At 44.2% G+C, this 18,285-nt stretch overlaps 1 protein-coding gene across 2 annotated transcripts in view; it reads right to left on the reverse strand.

Annotated features, from left to right (window-relative positions):
* Positions 1-2,703: 2,703 nt before the first annotated feature.
* The window catches only part of EXD3 (exonuclease 3'-5' domain containing 3), a 162,091-nt gene continuing 146,509 nt past the window's right edge, over positions 2,704-18,285 (reverse strand). For both annotated transcript variants that reach the window (XM_075259987.1, XM_075259986.1), the window contains 2 exons: positions 11,034-11,130; positions 2,704-3,377 (listed from right to left, as the gene is read on the reverse strand). In XM_075259987.1, coding sequence (XP_075116088.1) covers positions 3,088-3,377; positions 11,034-11,130 — 387 coding nt within the window. In that variant the 3' untranslated portion in view covers positions 2,704-3,087. The remainder of the gene's footprint in view (positions 3,378-11,033; positions 11,131-18,285) is intronic.

Raw genomic sequence — 18,285 nt, forward strand, 5'->3', positions numbered from 1 at the left:
CATTAGAGAGCCGTGGATTGGAGATACCTGCACCAGTAACAATGCATGTAAACTTTATATGTAGAATATGTAACACAGATCCCTGGCCAAGGTGTGTGTGTGTGTGTGTGTGTGGGGGGGTAGAACTTTCATGTTTATCCATGGGAACCACGAAGGATAAATTATCTCAAATTATCCAGTTACAGAGATGATGCCATGTGATGTCTCACCTGTGACTAAGCAGGAGTGTCTGGAATTCCCAGCGGCAGGAGTCATCCCTACTGTCACAATACTGTATATATATCAAATCTCAGGGCCCTGAAAGATACACATACGTTATCTTGTGAATGATGGGGGTAGTTACTCGCTGCATCATGCTGGTAAATATACATCACATAAATCACATAAAGATGAACATATATCAAATTATATTCCCACACCCCCGATTGCAGTGTCCAAGTCTGTTACTGAAAAAGATAAGCGGCTACTAGACAAACTGAATACTGAGTCTTAAGTAAAACAATAAGGATAGAGTCTATTTGACATTTTATGTTCTTGCGCCTCCAGAGATTGTCTGTGGATCCATAGGAAGATTTTGCATTGCAATCACCTCAATGGTTTCGCTATAAGGTTACGTGTATGTCTGAAGAGGATTTATTAACATGGATTTCGGCACAAATTCTGTATAAAATCTGCATCCCATGCTTGCAAATCTCTATAACCAAGTTCAAGTGCACATTAATGCTCATGCACAAATCCAGCCGTGCTAGCTGCAAACTTGTCGCAGAAATCGGAGGGCTGCAAAATACATCTAAGTGTGAATATAACCCAAGAAAGACAAAGGCTACAGATTGCAACAATTGTATCTAAAATTATTGCAACAACTTCACTACATGTTGTCGCTGTACCGCAGATGTGGCTAGGTACACGTCACGTTTGGCAATTACAATAAACGTCCTGCCAAATATGTGCCCCAGAAGTGTGCACCTGTCTAGAGTTACATGAAGATGTATTTATAGAAAATATCCATATACAAAGATCCAGAACTATATGAAAGTGAAACAAGTCCTGGGCACATGGCGGAGCTTTCCTGGCAGGCATGGGGTTAATGACACCTGACTCAGTAAGCTGATCAGCTTCCCTGGGGCACCCACAACCACAGCAAAAAGTTTAGGCAGCGAGGAAGGCGGGGCATGGGCCAGCCAATCATCTGATTGCGGTATAGGTGGATGAAACAGAGTGGGAGGGGCTTGTAGTTGATTCATTAAAATGTGTCGGAGCGTGGGAACAGGGACAGGATTTCTTCCCAGCAGAGTCTGGTACAAAAGGCACAGAGAGAAAGAGGAGGAGAGCAGTGCTGGTAGGAAATAACAAGCAGGCAGAGAGGAACAGACACTCTGCAGCCACCGGCCCCTCCTCCAGAGTGAGCGCAAGCCTTTGGGACAAGTGTCTGGAAAGAATGTAGATTCACCTGATCTCTTACATGAAGATATAAGCACAAGTAATACTAAATGAACTACTAGGTCAGCACAGTTTACCCTATTACAATGAGGACCCCCATAAGAACACGTGGTGCTACATTTAGCTGCCATCCTTGCAGCACTAAAGAGGTTGTCACTTGACTGTCAGCACTCCACACAGCTTTGGAGGTCTTCAAAGTTCCAGGTTTAATCCCTTCTTCATAGGACAGCAAATAAGTGGCTACCCTGCGATCAAGAGAAGAAGGGTCCCCGAATCCACGGTGTTAATAGTGTATGTAGTGCACATGTGTGACCTTCACTCTACTCACTTCTATGGGACTGATGGAACTTCTGGACAACACCATGTCAGTACTACATAGGTGAACGTATCGGTGGTCACACATGTGCACTACTACTCCATTCATATAGGCGACCCCCAGCCATTGGGAGAACACGAGGTTCCCAGAATGTAATGTGCATTTGTAACCTCCTCTCTATTTGCTTATATGAGACTGACAAAAATGGATGAGTACCATGGAAATGAATAGAGTGGTGGCCACGCATGTGCACTACTAGTCCTTTCACTTAGAGGACCCCCACCGATCACATAAACAGGTTCTCCTGGGTATAGCAACAGTTAGTGTCATCAATGGAAAATCCCTATTTTGGCACATAGGACTGCAGGAAGTTTCCACTGCATGCAGAGAGCCATCTTTAATATGACACGTAAAGGCTTATTTTTTGCAGGTTGAGTTGTATTTTTCAATGTAACCTCTTCGGAGAACTTTTCAATCACATTTTTTTATTTTGAAGAAAAAACAAACATATAGCAATTCCACCATTTTTGGTTTTTTTATTATTGTAAATTTTGCATTTTACCTTTATTCTATGGATGGAGGCCTCACCATTCTTCACCCACCTGCTGGTACTGTTAGATCAGGACTGAGTGGTGCATGCACCTATATAGTGGCCCCTTTATGGGTCATCTGAAGTGCTATGGCCCTATCAGTCTTCTCATTGAAAGGTGACCTTCCCCCCTTAAGATGCAACAACGTATCAAAGCTGTCAGTCTTGTTGCCGGAGTGGGTTCAGACTGGTTTCTATGAGCGTCCTCTAAATACAATCCAGCGCCAAACCTCCCGTCCCATCCTGGATACAAACTTTATCTTCCGTCTAGGTCTTTAAGGAATACAATATTTATTTAGCATTATTATTTTATTTACATACAAAACCATCAATGTGATATTACATAACACTAAAACAGTCATTAAAACAGGAAAATAAAAAATAAAATAAAAACTAGGCAAAATGGCCGACATTTACAGAACCTAGGTTGGCTAAAACTGAGTAACTAGCCATGCCAACCAATCAGATTTTAACTAGAGTAGCTCAGAAATTAATAGGAGACATCTGATTGGTTAACAAGGGCAACATCGTGTTCTCCATTGTCAAATGCACCTCTATTGCCCCCCAAAAGCCAAATAATATTATGTTGTAGGAGGAATCTGATCCCCTTCCTACTGCCGCCAGATCACCCGTGATAGTTGGATTGTAAGAACCATTAACCCTTGCTTGTTCAGAAGCATGCTGTTCATAGCAGAACTGAAAGAAACACCTGATATGATCCCAGTCCTCCTAGTAGCCCCTTTCACAGACCCGAACTGGCAGACTGGTAAATGCATTCCCCGTTGTCTTGCAGGACTTCCTTGAACTGTGAGACCACACGTCCGAAGTGTGACCCTTCCCAGAAGATTTTGCCGCATTGACTGCAGCAGAAGAACAGGAGCACCTTGTTTAAGAGTCCTGGGGGCACCGCGTCCAGCTGGATTTGGGCACCACTAGTCAGGAGGAGAGATTCTGGGGAGATGCCCATTTCTTCCATCCATTGAAAATTCTCGCTGCAGAATAATGACTCTGGCTTGCTGGCATGTGGAGGATCTGTGGATAACATAAAAATGGGTCTTTGTAAAAGTTATTGAGAGAGCCTTTTTTTCCTAAAATATGAGGCCTTCAGTCTTGTTCTATTCAGATGCTTCTGTCTGTTCTTGGGAAAGCTGAGTGATGAGAAATATGGCAGCTATTATAGCTTTTACTTGCTTGACCACTTCTTTTTCCATGGTCCCTGTACAGCATATTAGCCTAGGGGGATATGCCCTATTCTAGACACTGATAGGATGCGCTCCAGGTCTGCTGAGGACATGTCTGAGTTATTAGGCCCTTGTTCCCCACATGGGACTAGTTATACATCCGGCTCTATTAGTAGCAGAGAAGAGACACGCGCTGAAACTAGGGGGGGGGGGGTTATTCCTGCCGCACAGTGTTTTTATTGGACGGAGGTGAAGGCGCCATGCAAATATGGCACCCACAATCTCGAAAAGAGTGCATGCAGCAGTGAAAATTCACCCTCAGTTCTTCCAGGTTATGTAGAAATGAAAAAGCTGCAACTATTCTAATATCCTTTGTATTTTATTCCTGTTTGCTGTTAGGGAATGGAAATGTTCATGTTCACAAGCAGAGGTTGAAAACCTGCACAGACCTAAAAAATCTAAGGTTCTGTTCACATGGGGTAAAAAAAAATCTGATGTGTATTTCAGTAGGTGAAATATGAGGCTGACCCTGTTGCAGGGGGTAGCAGGTCCGTGTAAGGATTTGGTGGCATTATCCACAAAAAGCAGAATGCTACTTATTTTTCTGGCCGAAAACCATAAATGCACCTAGAAAATTTCTGTTGCATGTGAACAGGGTTGTAAAAATGCATGGGACGCAGAATGTGATCAGACTTGACATGGATGACTGTGCAAAGCCCAATGCAACAATTATCTTTGAGCAAAAATCTCTCTCCTGAGGCTTTGTTGCAATTAGGGAAAGTAAGAGCACTATCCTAAAGCTGAAGCTCTCTGAGCACTAGGGTGTATGCAGTGGCGTAACTAGGAATGGTGGGGCCCTGTGGACGCCGAAGACCTCAACCGACCCCTCCCCCGCATTCCTGCGCTCTCTATTATGCCCCATAGTGGCCCCTGCACACAGTATTATGTCCCACAGTGGCCCCTGCACAGTATTATGCCCCAAAGTGGCCCCTGCACACAGTATTATGCCCCATAGTAGCCTCAGTACACAGTATTATGCCCCACGGTGGACACCCATGAACAATTGTTATACTCTGGGGTCTGTTCAGTTCCCAGAGTATAATAATCGGAGACCGAGGGGAGGATACAAACATAAAAAACACTGGCACTTACTTATCCCCGGCTCCGCTGCAGTCCTCGGTGTTGCCGGTCATCTTCAATGATGTTGGGATGTCACATGACCCGGGTCATGTGGCGTCAGATATGTCACACAACTAGGCCAAAGCCTGTCTGGAGCGCGAAGAGTTAAGTAACACTGTTTTTTTATGTTCCCTTACCTCTCCCGGGCCTCTGATCATTATACTCAGGGGTCTGAAAAGATCTCTGAGTGTAATAATAGTGTTTGTGGGGCCCGCTACCCCGGTAGTTATGCCACTGAGTGTATGCTCGCAGTGTAGCAGCCACATGTGGTCACGTATGAGCGCTCCATTATTCTTGCGCGCTCATTGGCCAGCACAAGGGGCATAGGTTTGGCTGCAAGTGGCTGCTCCCCTGGGAGAATGCACCTTTAGATTGGATAATTTTGTAACAAACCTTCAACTGAGGTGGATTGAAAAAAAAAAAAAAAAAAGCTGGTCATACACATCAGATGATCGATGGCAGAAGCCTCTGATTTCAGCACTAACGTAGAAGGAGATGTCACAAATTTCTCCACTGGTAAAATGCAGGGACTTTGCAATTTTGACATGAGTGATTCTTAGTATTCAAGCTAGAGGCACGAGCCTGGCAGTGCAAATGCCAAGAATGCATGTGTATGCAAGCGGAGCCAAGAATGCATGTGTATGCAAGCGAAGCCAAGAATGCATGTGTATGCAAGCGAAGCCAAGAATGCATGTGTATGCAAGCGGAGCCAAGAATGCATGTGTATGCAAGCGAAGCCAAGAATGCATGTGTATGCAAGCGGAGCCAAGAATGCATGTGTATGCAAGCGGAGCCAAGAATGCATGTGTATGCAAGCGGAGCCAAGAATGCATGTGTATGCAAGCGGAGCCAAGAATGCATGTGTATGCAAGCGAAGCCAAGAATGCATGTGTATGCAAGCGGAGCCAAGAATGCATGTGTATGCAAGCGGAGCCAAGAATGCATGTGTATGCAAGCGAAGCCAAGAATGCATGTGTATGCAAGCGAAGCCAAGAATGCATGTGTATGCAAGCGAAGCCAAGAATGCATGTGTATGCAAGCGGAGCCAAGAATGCATGTGTATGCAAGCGAAGCCAAGAATGCATGTGTATGCAAGCGGAGCCAAGAATGCATGTGTATGCAAGCGAAGCCAAGAATGCATGTGTATGCAAGCGGAGCCAAGAATGCATGTGTATGCAAGCGGAGCCAAGAATGCATGTGTATAGGGACAGCAGGAACAGCTTTACTTCTGTGATAAAAGGAAATTTGACCCAATATACCCAATTTGACCTTATAAATAGTTTAGTAAAATCTAATAAGACAACATCCATCCAATGTATTCATTCTATCATCATCTGAAATTATAACTGGGCGATTCCATAGAACAATTATAAGACAAAACTTACCATTTAAGAATGGATGGTATAAAAATGGGAAAATAATTACCCGTTCCTAGTAACGGCAAGGAGCGTTCCAATTGTTTTCCGATTTTTATACCATCCAATTATTGGGGTTAAATATATTTTAGATGATTATTAAATGTTAAGTTTTATTTGTCACATAATTGTGGATCTTTGTTTGCTTGTATTATGAATTTTTAATCCATGAGAAATTAAGAACCCTTTTTCTTATTCATATATTAGACCCTTCCATAGACAACAATGGAAAAAGCTGGACCACGTTCCACATGTGGGACTGGAGTCAATGTATCTGGAGATTCTTAGTTATCACTTAAGCTGTAAAATAAGTGATACAGTCGCTCGTCCTCCCCTCCTTCACTTTTCCATTAGTAACAAAAACTTTGGGACAGGAGCCAAGTGTAGAAAATATGAGGCATTGTTCGGGGCTGCCCATTGTGTCCTGACCTTTTGCACACTTCAAGGAATGCCTGGTATTTCAGCTTTTCTTCCCTCCCCCTCCCCTCTCCTCCAAGGCATCTTAGTAGAAGGATGGGGCTCTGCAAGCTTGGTGGCGACGTCACCCAGACAAGATAGCAGGGCACTTTTTTTTTTCCTGTTTTTCTGGGGGAGGTGGGGGGGATACAATAAAAGACACATTGTAAGAAATTCGGAGGATTTCATAGATTTCCTCAGAGGATGAAGAACCGGTCACATGGGGAAATGTTGATTTCCAGACACATGGGATGGGGGGGGGGGGGGGTCAACTATGTGTCTATTTTAGGAAATGAAAGACATAGTTAATGGGGTAGCTATAGGGGTTCAGAGGTTTTAGCAGCCCGCAGGCAACAAGAGCTACAAGGGGGATGACAGTCTAACACGTGCAAAACTTTAAAGGGGTATTTCCATTTAATAAAGTAATGATACATGGCTAGTCAATGTCATTACTTTATGATCAGGGGTGGTCCGACCTCTGGGGTCCCCACTAATTTAGAGAATAAAGGGACTTAAGCACTGCAGCCAGTTCACTGTTTTTTTTTTCCAGTACAGCAGCCTCCAGCTGTCTTAGGAATTGCAGCCACCCCTACATAAGTGAATTGGGCTTGCTGCAGTTCCTGGTACAATCAGGGGTCCGGACACACCGCTGTGCAGAGATCCAGTGAGATGAAGCTGCACACAAGTGCTGCAGCCCCCTCATTCTTAGGATAGGGTGAACCCCATTTGCTAAAAGAATTAGAATATACCAGCAATTATAAAATAGCAACATGAACTATTCATACCGCTGGTTCAGGTGGTCTCTTGCAGACAGAAATGCCCAGGAGCAATTGCCCGTAACCCAGCCCACAGCCAAGCAGAGGATGGATGCTGTGTTCTCTGTATACACTGTATATAGCTCATACACAGTTTAGTCACTGCATGTGCCGTAGGGGAGGGGGGTGGTAAATAGTTTGCATTGAGGTCTGCCAGATGATTTGGCAGCATGCAATGGGGCTGAATGCAACAGGCCCTATTAGCTGCATCCAAGTCATAAGACCACCCTATTCCTATGCACAGTGGGTGACCACCATTGTAAAATAATGGGGTACATTGTTTTTTATAGCAATTCTCTCAATTCACAACAAAAAAATCAGTTGGAATTACCTCTACCCTACCCAGACTTGTGACCTAACAGATGCGCTGTAACTTCATGCCTAATATATGTTGACCAACAGGTCTCTTAACACAATGCCCTTTGGGCTACCACAATAACCCGGAAACCAGGATAGTTTAGCTTTAGACATGAGCGGAGAAGAAAATATTATATAACTCAGAATCAATAGGAGATGGCGAAGAGAATGACAATGAGTGCACGAGGCATTCTGATAAAAGTGAATAGTGGTATATGGTGCAGGAAAGTAGAGAAAAGCCCCATCATGCAACTTTAATCCATGCACCCCCTACGACTATAACGCAAAGCAGAGTAAGAAAGAAATAATTGGAAAAAAATCTAATGAGATGTGATGGGCAAGTGAGCGGAGCTGCAGGATGTTTGAGGACAAGCGGATCTCTCCTGCACCCTTTCATCACTGGACTTCAAAGGAAACTGCAGGAAAAAAGTTACATCAAAGTGGAAGCTCAATGAGGGTTTTGGCCTGTCCCCCCACCCCCCAGAAGAATTTCTTTTCAATGCTTTGGATGTTTCTGTAGTTTAGAACATATTGAGGATGTCATCAGGGGGAGGAAAAGGAATACCTCTGGTCAAGTGACCCTGAAGGATGTGGGACTGAGGGGGGTAGACCCTACAAGACATAAGAAATGCTGGATTGGGTCTTGGGTTCAACTCCATCTAGGACCTTTATCTACATGGAATTTTGCTCCTTGCGTTCCTATGAGTTGCTATGGGATCAGTTCACCGGTAGCTTGAATGACTTCTGATCAGCACCACATCTGGAAAGGAATGGCAGTGAATAGAATAAGACTATGAAAATGGCTCTTCTATTACATCCATGTGATTCTAGGGCTGCGGCAGCCTCTAGTACAGGGGTAGGGAACGTACGGCTCTCCAGCTGTTGCGAAACTACAACTCCCAGCATGCATACTGGCTCTGCTGTTCTGGGAACTCCCATGGAAGTGAATGGAGCATGCTGGGAGTTGTAGTTTCACAGCAGCTGGAGAGCCAAAGGTTCCCTACCCCTGCTCTAGTATATAGAAATATTTTTATTATAGAACTTTTAGCCATGTAGTTACCTAATACAATGCTGAGGAGCCTGATGTATCTGCCCCCCTCCCTGCCCACTAGGTAGGTCTTCAGGGCAAGTTGTCAGGGTGCCAATTAGAGCAGATTAATTGCCTATTTAGCTGGTAATGAGAAATGTAGTTACTGGCCTGTTTTTTAGACCTGACCTCAAAAAGACCTTATCAAAGTATGTAAATCCCCGTGCTGTTTCTACCCTCCGTGCAGCCATATAGATAAAGTCTGGTGTGACATTAACCAAGTTTCATGAATCCACAAGGACGATTCTCTAGGTCACTGCTTCTAAGATAATGGGAAGGGGGGGGGGGGGATTCATTGGATCGTATGCCAGTCTTACTATTGTGCGCACAGCCAGCAGAAGACTCCAAAGTATTAAGAAGCCTCTCAATAATTCCGGCAGTCTGTGGCGAGTCCCATGTGCCAGTGATATCTAAGTTGGACAAGGACTGGCGTACAATGAGCAGAGATGTCCCCACCCCAGCTTTCCCCAGGTTTTCTAAAAGAGAAGCTTAAACTGAAAATGGATAAAGTGGAGCAAATCAATGTGCACCATAAAGGAGTCTCTTTTATTTCTTAGGGCTCGTACACATGGGGCAAGAGGGGGCGGATTATGGCGCTGAATCCTCCTCAAAATCCACCCCCTCACAATAGAAGACTACGCCTCACGGCTGCACCCTCCGGACTAGGCGCATTCATTTGGGCCTACTCTGGAGCGAGTAGTCGCCACTGCTGTGGCAGGCGCATTTTGGTTCTAATCTGACGCGAGTCAAAATCAGGACCAAAATACGCCATCCACTGCCCCGTGTGAACGGGGCCTTAGAAAACCAGTGTGAACATTTTGGCAATTTCAATCCTGCCTGAACGTGATAACAAGTGGCAAAGTGTCTGGCAGTATATACCCTGTAAGCCTAGAAACAAGGTCATATAAAGGGGCATCCATAAATAAATCTTCCCAGATAGATGTAAGATATATTTATGGACACTTCAATCCAATGAATGTCCATTTGACTTTAAAGGGAAGGCTATGACAAAGGGGTTATGAGATACACGGCCAGCACCACTCATCACTTGGGAACAATAGGGTCTAATGGGATGAAGATATATTAGACTGACATGAGACTGCTAGATGGTTACACTATTGGGACTAAAACATTTTACAACTCCTATGTAAAATACAAAACCAGATCTCTTATTCTATTAGGACTACAGTTCCTATGAAGTGTTTCTGTGTATCCATGGGATCAGACTACAGACAATCCCAAAGTAGTCAGATCCTACAGTCACTTGTTATTCTACTTTGCAAACAGGACTGAAAAAAAATATACAAAATTGCAGGATAGGACAAGATTTGATGTAGTCTGCAACTATGGAGACATATAGTAATGGACAGGAGCTGTAGACACAAAATGTTGTAAGATTTCTGTGCCGAATCATTTGCAAAGTTGCTTGTTTTTTGCAATGTGGATGCACTAGACGCACAAGTTGTATTTTTTGTAATCTAGCACCTTCTGGAAGTGATAAGATGGGCACATTTTATAGGAATGTGGTCGCCTTTCTATAACTGCTTCCAACCCTCCCAAACCAGTATTGTGAGCTTTATGGTCATCAAACTCCATAAACCAGTAGGATGGAGCGAAGGTCAAACCAAGAGCTTTATTGCAAGCCTTATCTATCTGCCTTTCATGCTGAGCACTAGTGATTCCTTAAAGGAAATAGCCTCTTTTCACCTTGGCTGGTGAGAAAAGACAAGGGTAATAAGAGAGAGGCGCAGGAGGAGGGGGGTGATGGGAAACTGGAGAGACTGAGGACACACCTTCACTGCCAGGCAAACGCCCAGCTTTCTCACACTTACTTGCAGACTGAATAAACAGAGCAGAGCCAGGAAAAAAAAACCTGGGGACAGGTGTAATCTGCCAGCACCCTTTCATGTCCTGCCAGGACACTGCACTCTACAAATGTGCCTAGTAATAAGACGTCTGCAAGCAGCATCCTGTAAGGGGTCAAAAGGAGTGTAGGAAAGAGATACCCAGCTTTGCATAGACCCTGAAGCAATATCTGAGTGTTTGTCCTAATCAATGGAGAACAAGAACACTGTGTATATATGATATTAAGACAATCCGATCATGGGTCTGAACTTATACCGTTGTGAGTCTACAGCTCCTATGCAGATCTATGTGGCTATAGATTACAAACCGGTCAGTGATCAGTTTGCCCTCACCTTGCTTCTCTCTGACCTCCTCCAGGTAGTCACGTATTTTCATGAGCTGCATCATCCTGTCCTTGGAAATGTGCAGGTACTTGTTACAGTTACAAACCTGGAAAGAAAGACAAACCAAACATCAGACTGACAGGCAAAGCAAGAGAACCAAACTGACCGATGCGAGTCCACTACCTCACACACAGCTAGATAAATATATGAGGTCACGTGACATAGTAATACACATAGGAGGCTTAGATACACCAGCTCATCTGTATTCTATCATGCATCATAGATTTAGATACACTAGCTCAGGGGTAGGGAACGTACGGCTCTCCAGCTGTTGCAAAACTACAACTCCCAGCATGCATACTGGCTCTGCTGTTCTTAGAACTCCCATGGAAGTGAATGGAGCATGATGGGAGTTGTAGTTTCACAGCAGCTGGAGAGCCGAAGGTTCCCTACCCCTGCACTAGCTCATCAACATTCAGCTACCAAGATATAGAACAGTATATAAGAGCATATTACAAGAATTCATGTCAGAAAAGGATTGTAACATTAGAGAATTATTACATCATTTAGGGACTTAGATACATCTAAATTATACAGAAGCACAAGAAGTGTCAGTGCAGAAATTATTATTAGGTATCATTCAGCTCCCCGGGGTGCGGCCTCATCGATAATGACAAGTAAGGCAATAAGAGTGAAGAGGAGTTATTGTAAGTGTATGCTCACTACTATGATCAGCAGTTTACATATAGAATTATACTCCAAAACTGAACTCATTATTCTGCTAGCACAACCACTATGTACATACATTACATTACTTATCCTGTATTATACTCCAGAGCTGCGCTCACTATTCTGCTGGTGCAGTCACTGTGTACATACATTACATTACTTATCCTGTATTATACTCCAGAGCTGCGCTCACTATTCTGCTGGTGCAGTCACTGTGTACATACATTACATTACTTATCCTGTATTATACTCCAGAGCTGCGCTCACTATTCTGCTGGTGCAGTCACTGTGTACATACATTACATTACTTATCCTGTATTATACTCCAGAGCTGCGCTCACTATTCTGCTGGTACAGTCACTGTGTACATACATTACATTACTTATCCTGTATTATACTCCAGAGCTGCGCTCACTATTCTGCTGGTGCAGTCACTGTGTACATACATTACATTACTTATCCTGTATTATACTCCAGAGCTGCGCTCACTATTCTGCTGGTGCAGTCACTGTGTACATACATTACATTACTTACCATGTATTATACTCCAGAGCTGCGCTCACTATTCTGCTGGTACGGTCACTGTGTACATACATTACATTACTTATCCTGTATTATACTCCAGAGCTGCGCTCACTATTCTGCTGGTGCAGTCACTGTGTACATACATTACATTACTTATCCTGTATTATACTCCAGAGCTGCGCTCACTATTCTGCTGGTACAGTCACTGTGTACATACATTACATTACTTATCCTGTACTGATCCTGAGTTACACCCTGAAATATACCCCAGAGCTGCACTCACTATTCTGCTGGTACAGTCACTGTGTACATACATTACATTACTTATCCTGTACTGATCCTGAGTTACACCCTGAAATATACTCCAGAGCTGCGCTCACTATTCTGCTGCTACAGTCACTGTGTACATACATTACATTACTTATCCTGTACTGATCCTGAGTTACATCTGTATTATACTCCAGAGCTGCACTCCCTAATCTGCTGGGAGGGTCTGGGAAAGCCTAAATGGAAGCTCTAGGTTGGATGGAATAGTTATTGCCCAGATTTTCAAGGAAAAGTTGAAACAAAATACTATGGTGTTCGGTTACAATTAAGTGTAGGTTTTGCATCCTGATGTCACCGTCTGGTTACTTATATGATTATTACACCGGTCTATCTAGTTCATGGTCACCGCTATGACTTCTTTGGTGATATATTTATGCCTGGGACGGATACAGAAAGCGTGAGAAGAGGAAATCAGAGGTAGCCCTACAGCCACAAATCCAGCTCAGTAGGGAACAAAGGACTCACTAAGAAAAACCGGTTCCCCGACACTGAAGGAGGCAGGACAAGGGGTGTTCTGGCCGGAGAGAGGGTGTGAGCCGCACACAGGAATGTAAAGAGCTGGAGGTGTGGGACTCTCATTAACAATTCCAAGGGCAGGAAAGACAATTATAACAGCGGCTGCAAAAGAATAAATAATGGCGTATGTGATGGCGTAATTCCAGGTCGGTAATGGCGGTGGCCATGATCAGGTGTTTGCTACATCAATGAGCATTCCATAGTTGACAATATTAGGTTTATGGCATGAATGGATGTTCATGTGTGACCAATGAAAAGAAATGCCATGGACTGAAAATCTCAGTGTGGTTGTAGCTCCAACTATTGTAAAACTACAACTCCCAGCATGTCATGACAGCCACAGACTATGGTGTACAATCTAAGGCTCTACCACTTTTGCAAAACTACAACTCCAAGCATGGACATGGGAGACCTCTGAAGTAGGAGATCCCATTGTGAGCTCAGCGTCTATCCTGCACACGACCATGGATTTTCCTTCCTGTATTCCTAGGCAGATTCTCTATTCAAGAGTCACGAAAAGTTGGGTGAAGAACTTCTACAATAGCTAAATTGGCGGCTGTTCAGCTTTCCTATATATATTTTAGGGGTATATTCCCTTGCCCCTTGAACATCTGCATTAATATGGTGAGAGCCATCCAAAGCAAACAGTACAGACAGGTTACACACTGTAGGGCCAAATTCTCCACCAGCTGTGAATGAGTTAATAGGGAAGGAAGGGGGGGGGGGGAGGGGGGGGGTTAACAGTCCCTGAAATGAGCTACTGTATTTCTGCCAGTCACCAAACAAACAAAAGGGACTTGGACACAGAGAGAAGTTCCCAGGGAATAGGTGTTAAGTGCTGTCTGTCCAGACCCCTTACCCCCAACCTCTGGGGTGTGAGAAATACAACTTCATTACCCTTCATTAGGAAGTCACTTTTGCTCTGCACTTTTTCACATTGAGCTCTTAATGGGGTCTCGTAACAGAGAGTCTCAGGATAGACCAGGAGACATCCCTGCTGCTTCACCCTCAGAAGGGGGAGGAATCCTGATAGTTACATATATCAGTGACATCAGAGGGATCTGCCTGCTGCTTATTTCCACTATATAGATGTAAGATAAATATGTGTGGGGTGATGGTAATAACCAGACTGCATTCAAAATCAGGAAACGGGGGTGTCAGCGTGTCATTGTCATGCACCCCCCAAGTGTCAGCCTTGGGGGGTCATTATCCTGTACCCACAAGTGTCAGAATATCATTATACTGTACCCAGCGTGTCCGCCTGCCATTATCCTGTACCCCCAAGTATCAGCCTGTCATTATTCTGTACCCCCAAATATCCGCCCTGTCATTATCCTGTACCCCCAAGTATCAGCCTGTCATTATTCTGTACCCCCAAATATCCGCCCTGTCATTATCCTGTACCCCCAAGTATCCACCTGTCATTATCCTGTACCCCAAAGTACCCACCTGTCATTATCCTGTACCCCCAAGTATCCACCTGTCATTATCCTGTACCCCCAAGTATCAGCCTGTCATTATCCTGTACCCCGAGTATCAGCCTGTCATTATCCTGTACCCCCAAGTATCCACCTATCATTATCCTGTACCCCAAGTACCCACCTGTCATTATCCTGTACCCCCAAGTATCCACCTGTCATTATCCTGTACCCCCAAGTATCCACCTGTCATTATCCTGTACCCCAAGTATCAGCCTGTCATTATCCTGTACCCCAAGTATCAGCCTGTCATTATCCTGCACCCCCAGTATCAGCCTGTCATTATCCTGTACCCCAAGTGTCAGCCTGTCATTATCCTGTACCCCAAGTGTCAGCCTGTCATTATCCTGTACCCCAAGTATCAGTCTGTCATTGTCCTGTACCCCAAGTATCCGCCCTGTCATTATCCTGTACCCCCAAGTATCCACCTGTCATTATCCTGTACCCCCAAGTATCCACCTGTCATTATCCTGTACCCCCCAAGTATCCACCTGTCTTTATCCTGTACTGCGAAGTATCTGTGCATCATTATCCTGTACCCCAGTCTCATGTCCTGTACCCCTGTTCCAGAACCCCCAATAGCAGTAATTACCCTAGCGTGAAGTTAAGGGGCACAAATTCAGGATCTCAGCTCTGGATTTCTCACCTGCTCTTTGATATGCTGTGAATGAACTCATTTACAACTCCCCTAAGATCGCAACAAGTACATGATATGTCCCGTTTTTAGAAAATGTTTTTAGAAAGTGCATTGACAGGTCGGTGCCATCCTGGATCATGAAGTGGCATTTGGCCAATTTGGTGGATGACCTTCCTTTGGAACATATTGTAGCCAAATTGTGACTGGGAATCTGACAGGTGTAGCAGCAGAAGGAAGGACAGGCCATATAATTGGCGGCAATTTGCTAAGCCCCAGTTGTACAAGTAGGAAAAGGAGAGGCAGGTCAGTGGGAAAATCACAGCAGCTCTGACCCCAGACGAAAAGAGACATTTGTTTGCTGCGGAGTTGTTAAAGGTCTGTGAAATAAGTCACTAATAGACACATCTATGGTGGATATGTGAGGTTTGTCTCTGGCCTTATGGCTGAAAGTGGCTGCATGTGAATTCACTTTTATCTAAGGCAGGGGTAGGGAACCTTTGGCTCTCCAGCTGCTGTGAAACTACAACTCCCAGCATGCTCCATTCACTTCCATGGGAGTTCCCAGAACAGTAGAGCCAGTATGCATGGTGGGAGTTGTAGTTTTGCAACAGCTGGAGAGCCGTACGTTCCCTACCCCTGATCTAAGGGATGACAATAATTTATAGTGATCACAGGAGATTATATTCTGCTGATGGTAAATCTATCCTTGTCCCTACAGTGTTGTCCTCCTATGTGACACTGGACCAGGTGTGACTGTGTCCTATCCAACTATCTGCCACCACCAGACTCTACAGCCCCTATAGATTTGCTCTACTTCAGCATCCCACCCATAGTGCACTGTAGACCAAAACACGCCACCCCTTTAGTCGGTGGAATATTAGACTCTCTCGGTTTCTCCACTTTCTCCTAAGATGGCTCAGGTTGCCGCTCTTATGGCAGAACCTCATTTCTCTGGCATTTGTATGGAAAATATGAAGTGTGAGGATTATGGCGTCTGTGACTTCACCTACACATCCCGCACCACGAGAGATGATGAATTCTGTCCGGAGACAGAATTATTTTCTCAAATTAAAGGAAACAGCCGCCTTAACTCCATCATAAACACCCCATAGCACCATTTAAAGCCAGGATGTCAGCCAAGTCTGAGGCGCACGCTGCAGAATTCCTGGATCTGCTGGAAATGAGATCCACATGGAGCAGCCGCCCCGATCAGGGCGTCTCGGGAGACAGCGGGGGATTTACACTTTGCCTGTACAATGCTCAAGTGCTTGGCCTCAGGCAAAACACAACACATGTGGTATTTACTATGTCATCCATCGCCTCATTTGTCCTCTCCTTAAGGGACATGCAAGCATCTCGAACCCAGGTCACTGCTTCTTGTAAACGCTTGCTGCACCACTAAATCACCAGACCCATAACAAATCCCAAGATTCACCATTGCAACCGCTCGTGTGGTATACACAAAATGCAGGCCGCCAAAAACAGCACCTGATGGCACCAGTAAAGGGGACACAACGTATTCCCAACATTCGGTCACGTCATGAACTTGTAATTCTGCAGGAAATTGCATGCAAAGCTGCATGAGGATACTGCAAAAATTTGTATTTACTAATCCAGGGGCGTAGTCTTAGATTGATGTACCAATGTATCCCAATGGCATGCAAATTTCCAAGCAAGTCTTGCACACTGAGCACTAGCAATTCACAATTTAAAGAATTTCACATGCAAGTCCATCTTGCAGACACAAGATACAAATGAGCTTTATTAGCCATGTGTCCATGTGAATCTAGTATTTCTGTCATCTCTCTTCACGGGGAGGGGCGAGATGATGAAAGGGTTAACTATTCCAGCCTGAACAATCCCCTAGAGGGTCAGCTGGAATTCTGGGTGGTCAAGTATTCACACTGTATTGTCCTGAGGGAGGAGGCCTGGGAGGGGAGCAGGGTGTCTGGGAAAGTAAGGGCCCAGAACAATGTACTGTACATGGCTGCGGTGTATTAATAGCCCACCTCTCCCGCTACCTACTAATCAGCCAAAGGGTTAATCCAGTCTGCAAACATTCCAGTGTGAATGTTACATGTGCGCTGCCCTTGTCAGACTGGTTTGTGTATGTAGGGTAAGCATCCATAGCCCTGATCAGCTTCTTTTATCGGAGGGGTGGAGACGCCGTGGCGGGGTGAGATGACCTTCACTGCAAGGGAAAGTCACATAGGATTGCGGCATGCACACTTAAAGGGCACATGACTTATCCGAAAACCCAATAACGTCAGCCTTAGAAATGTGGCTACGAAACGCCAAAGACTAAGGTTCAACTCTGCCGCCCTGGTGTTAAAATGATGGGATTACAGCAAATAATGATTAAACAAGAAGTTTCTGAGTGGTCATACTGTTAGATCTTGTAGGTCCTATATTAGAGCAGAATTATTATTAATAATAATAATAATAATAATAATAATAACAACAATAATACATTTTATTTATATAGCGCCAACATATTCCGCAGCACTGATAAGATACATTAAACAAAATAGTCAATTCACACAATGGGACTGAGGGTCCTGCTCACAAGAGCTTACAATCTATGAGGTAGAGGGGGTGACAAGAGATAGCATGGATAGCATCGGAGGTAGAATTGCTTATACAATGGTCAGACAATTTTGTAATAAAAATTACTTTCATTATACATATATAAAGCTTTTTTTATGCTTTTTATATTTTTAAAGTCAAACATAATCCTGGAAAGGTATCTAAATACATCACCCCTGTAGTGACATGTCCTAACACAATACAATTCTGCTCACCCTCGCAATAACAATGAACAAGAGAAGTTGTACTGTGCATGTGCTCACTATTACCACCCACTGTTCCTATGGCTGCCACTGCTGCTAAAGGAGGAATGTCAATTACCACGAAGATGGAAGAAGATTGGGAGACATTTAAGAATCACATTGCCCCGAATAAAAATATAAGATAGCGAGCGCGGCTCTGGAGTATATTACAGGATAAGTATTGTAATGTATGTACACAGTGACTGTACCAGCAGAATAGT

Source organism: Leptodactylus fuscus, chromosome 11 (assembly GCF_031893055.1).
Source record: "Leptodactylus fuscus isolate aLepFus1 chromosome 11, aLepFus1.hap2, whole genome shotgun sequence".
NCBI classification, from domain to species: Eukaryota; Metazoa; Chordata; class Amphibia; order Anura; family Leptodactylidae; genus Leptodactylus; species Leptodactylus fuscus.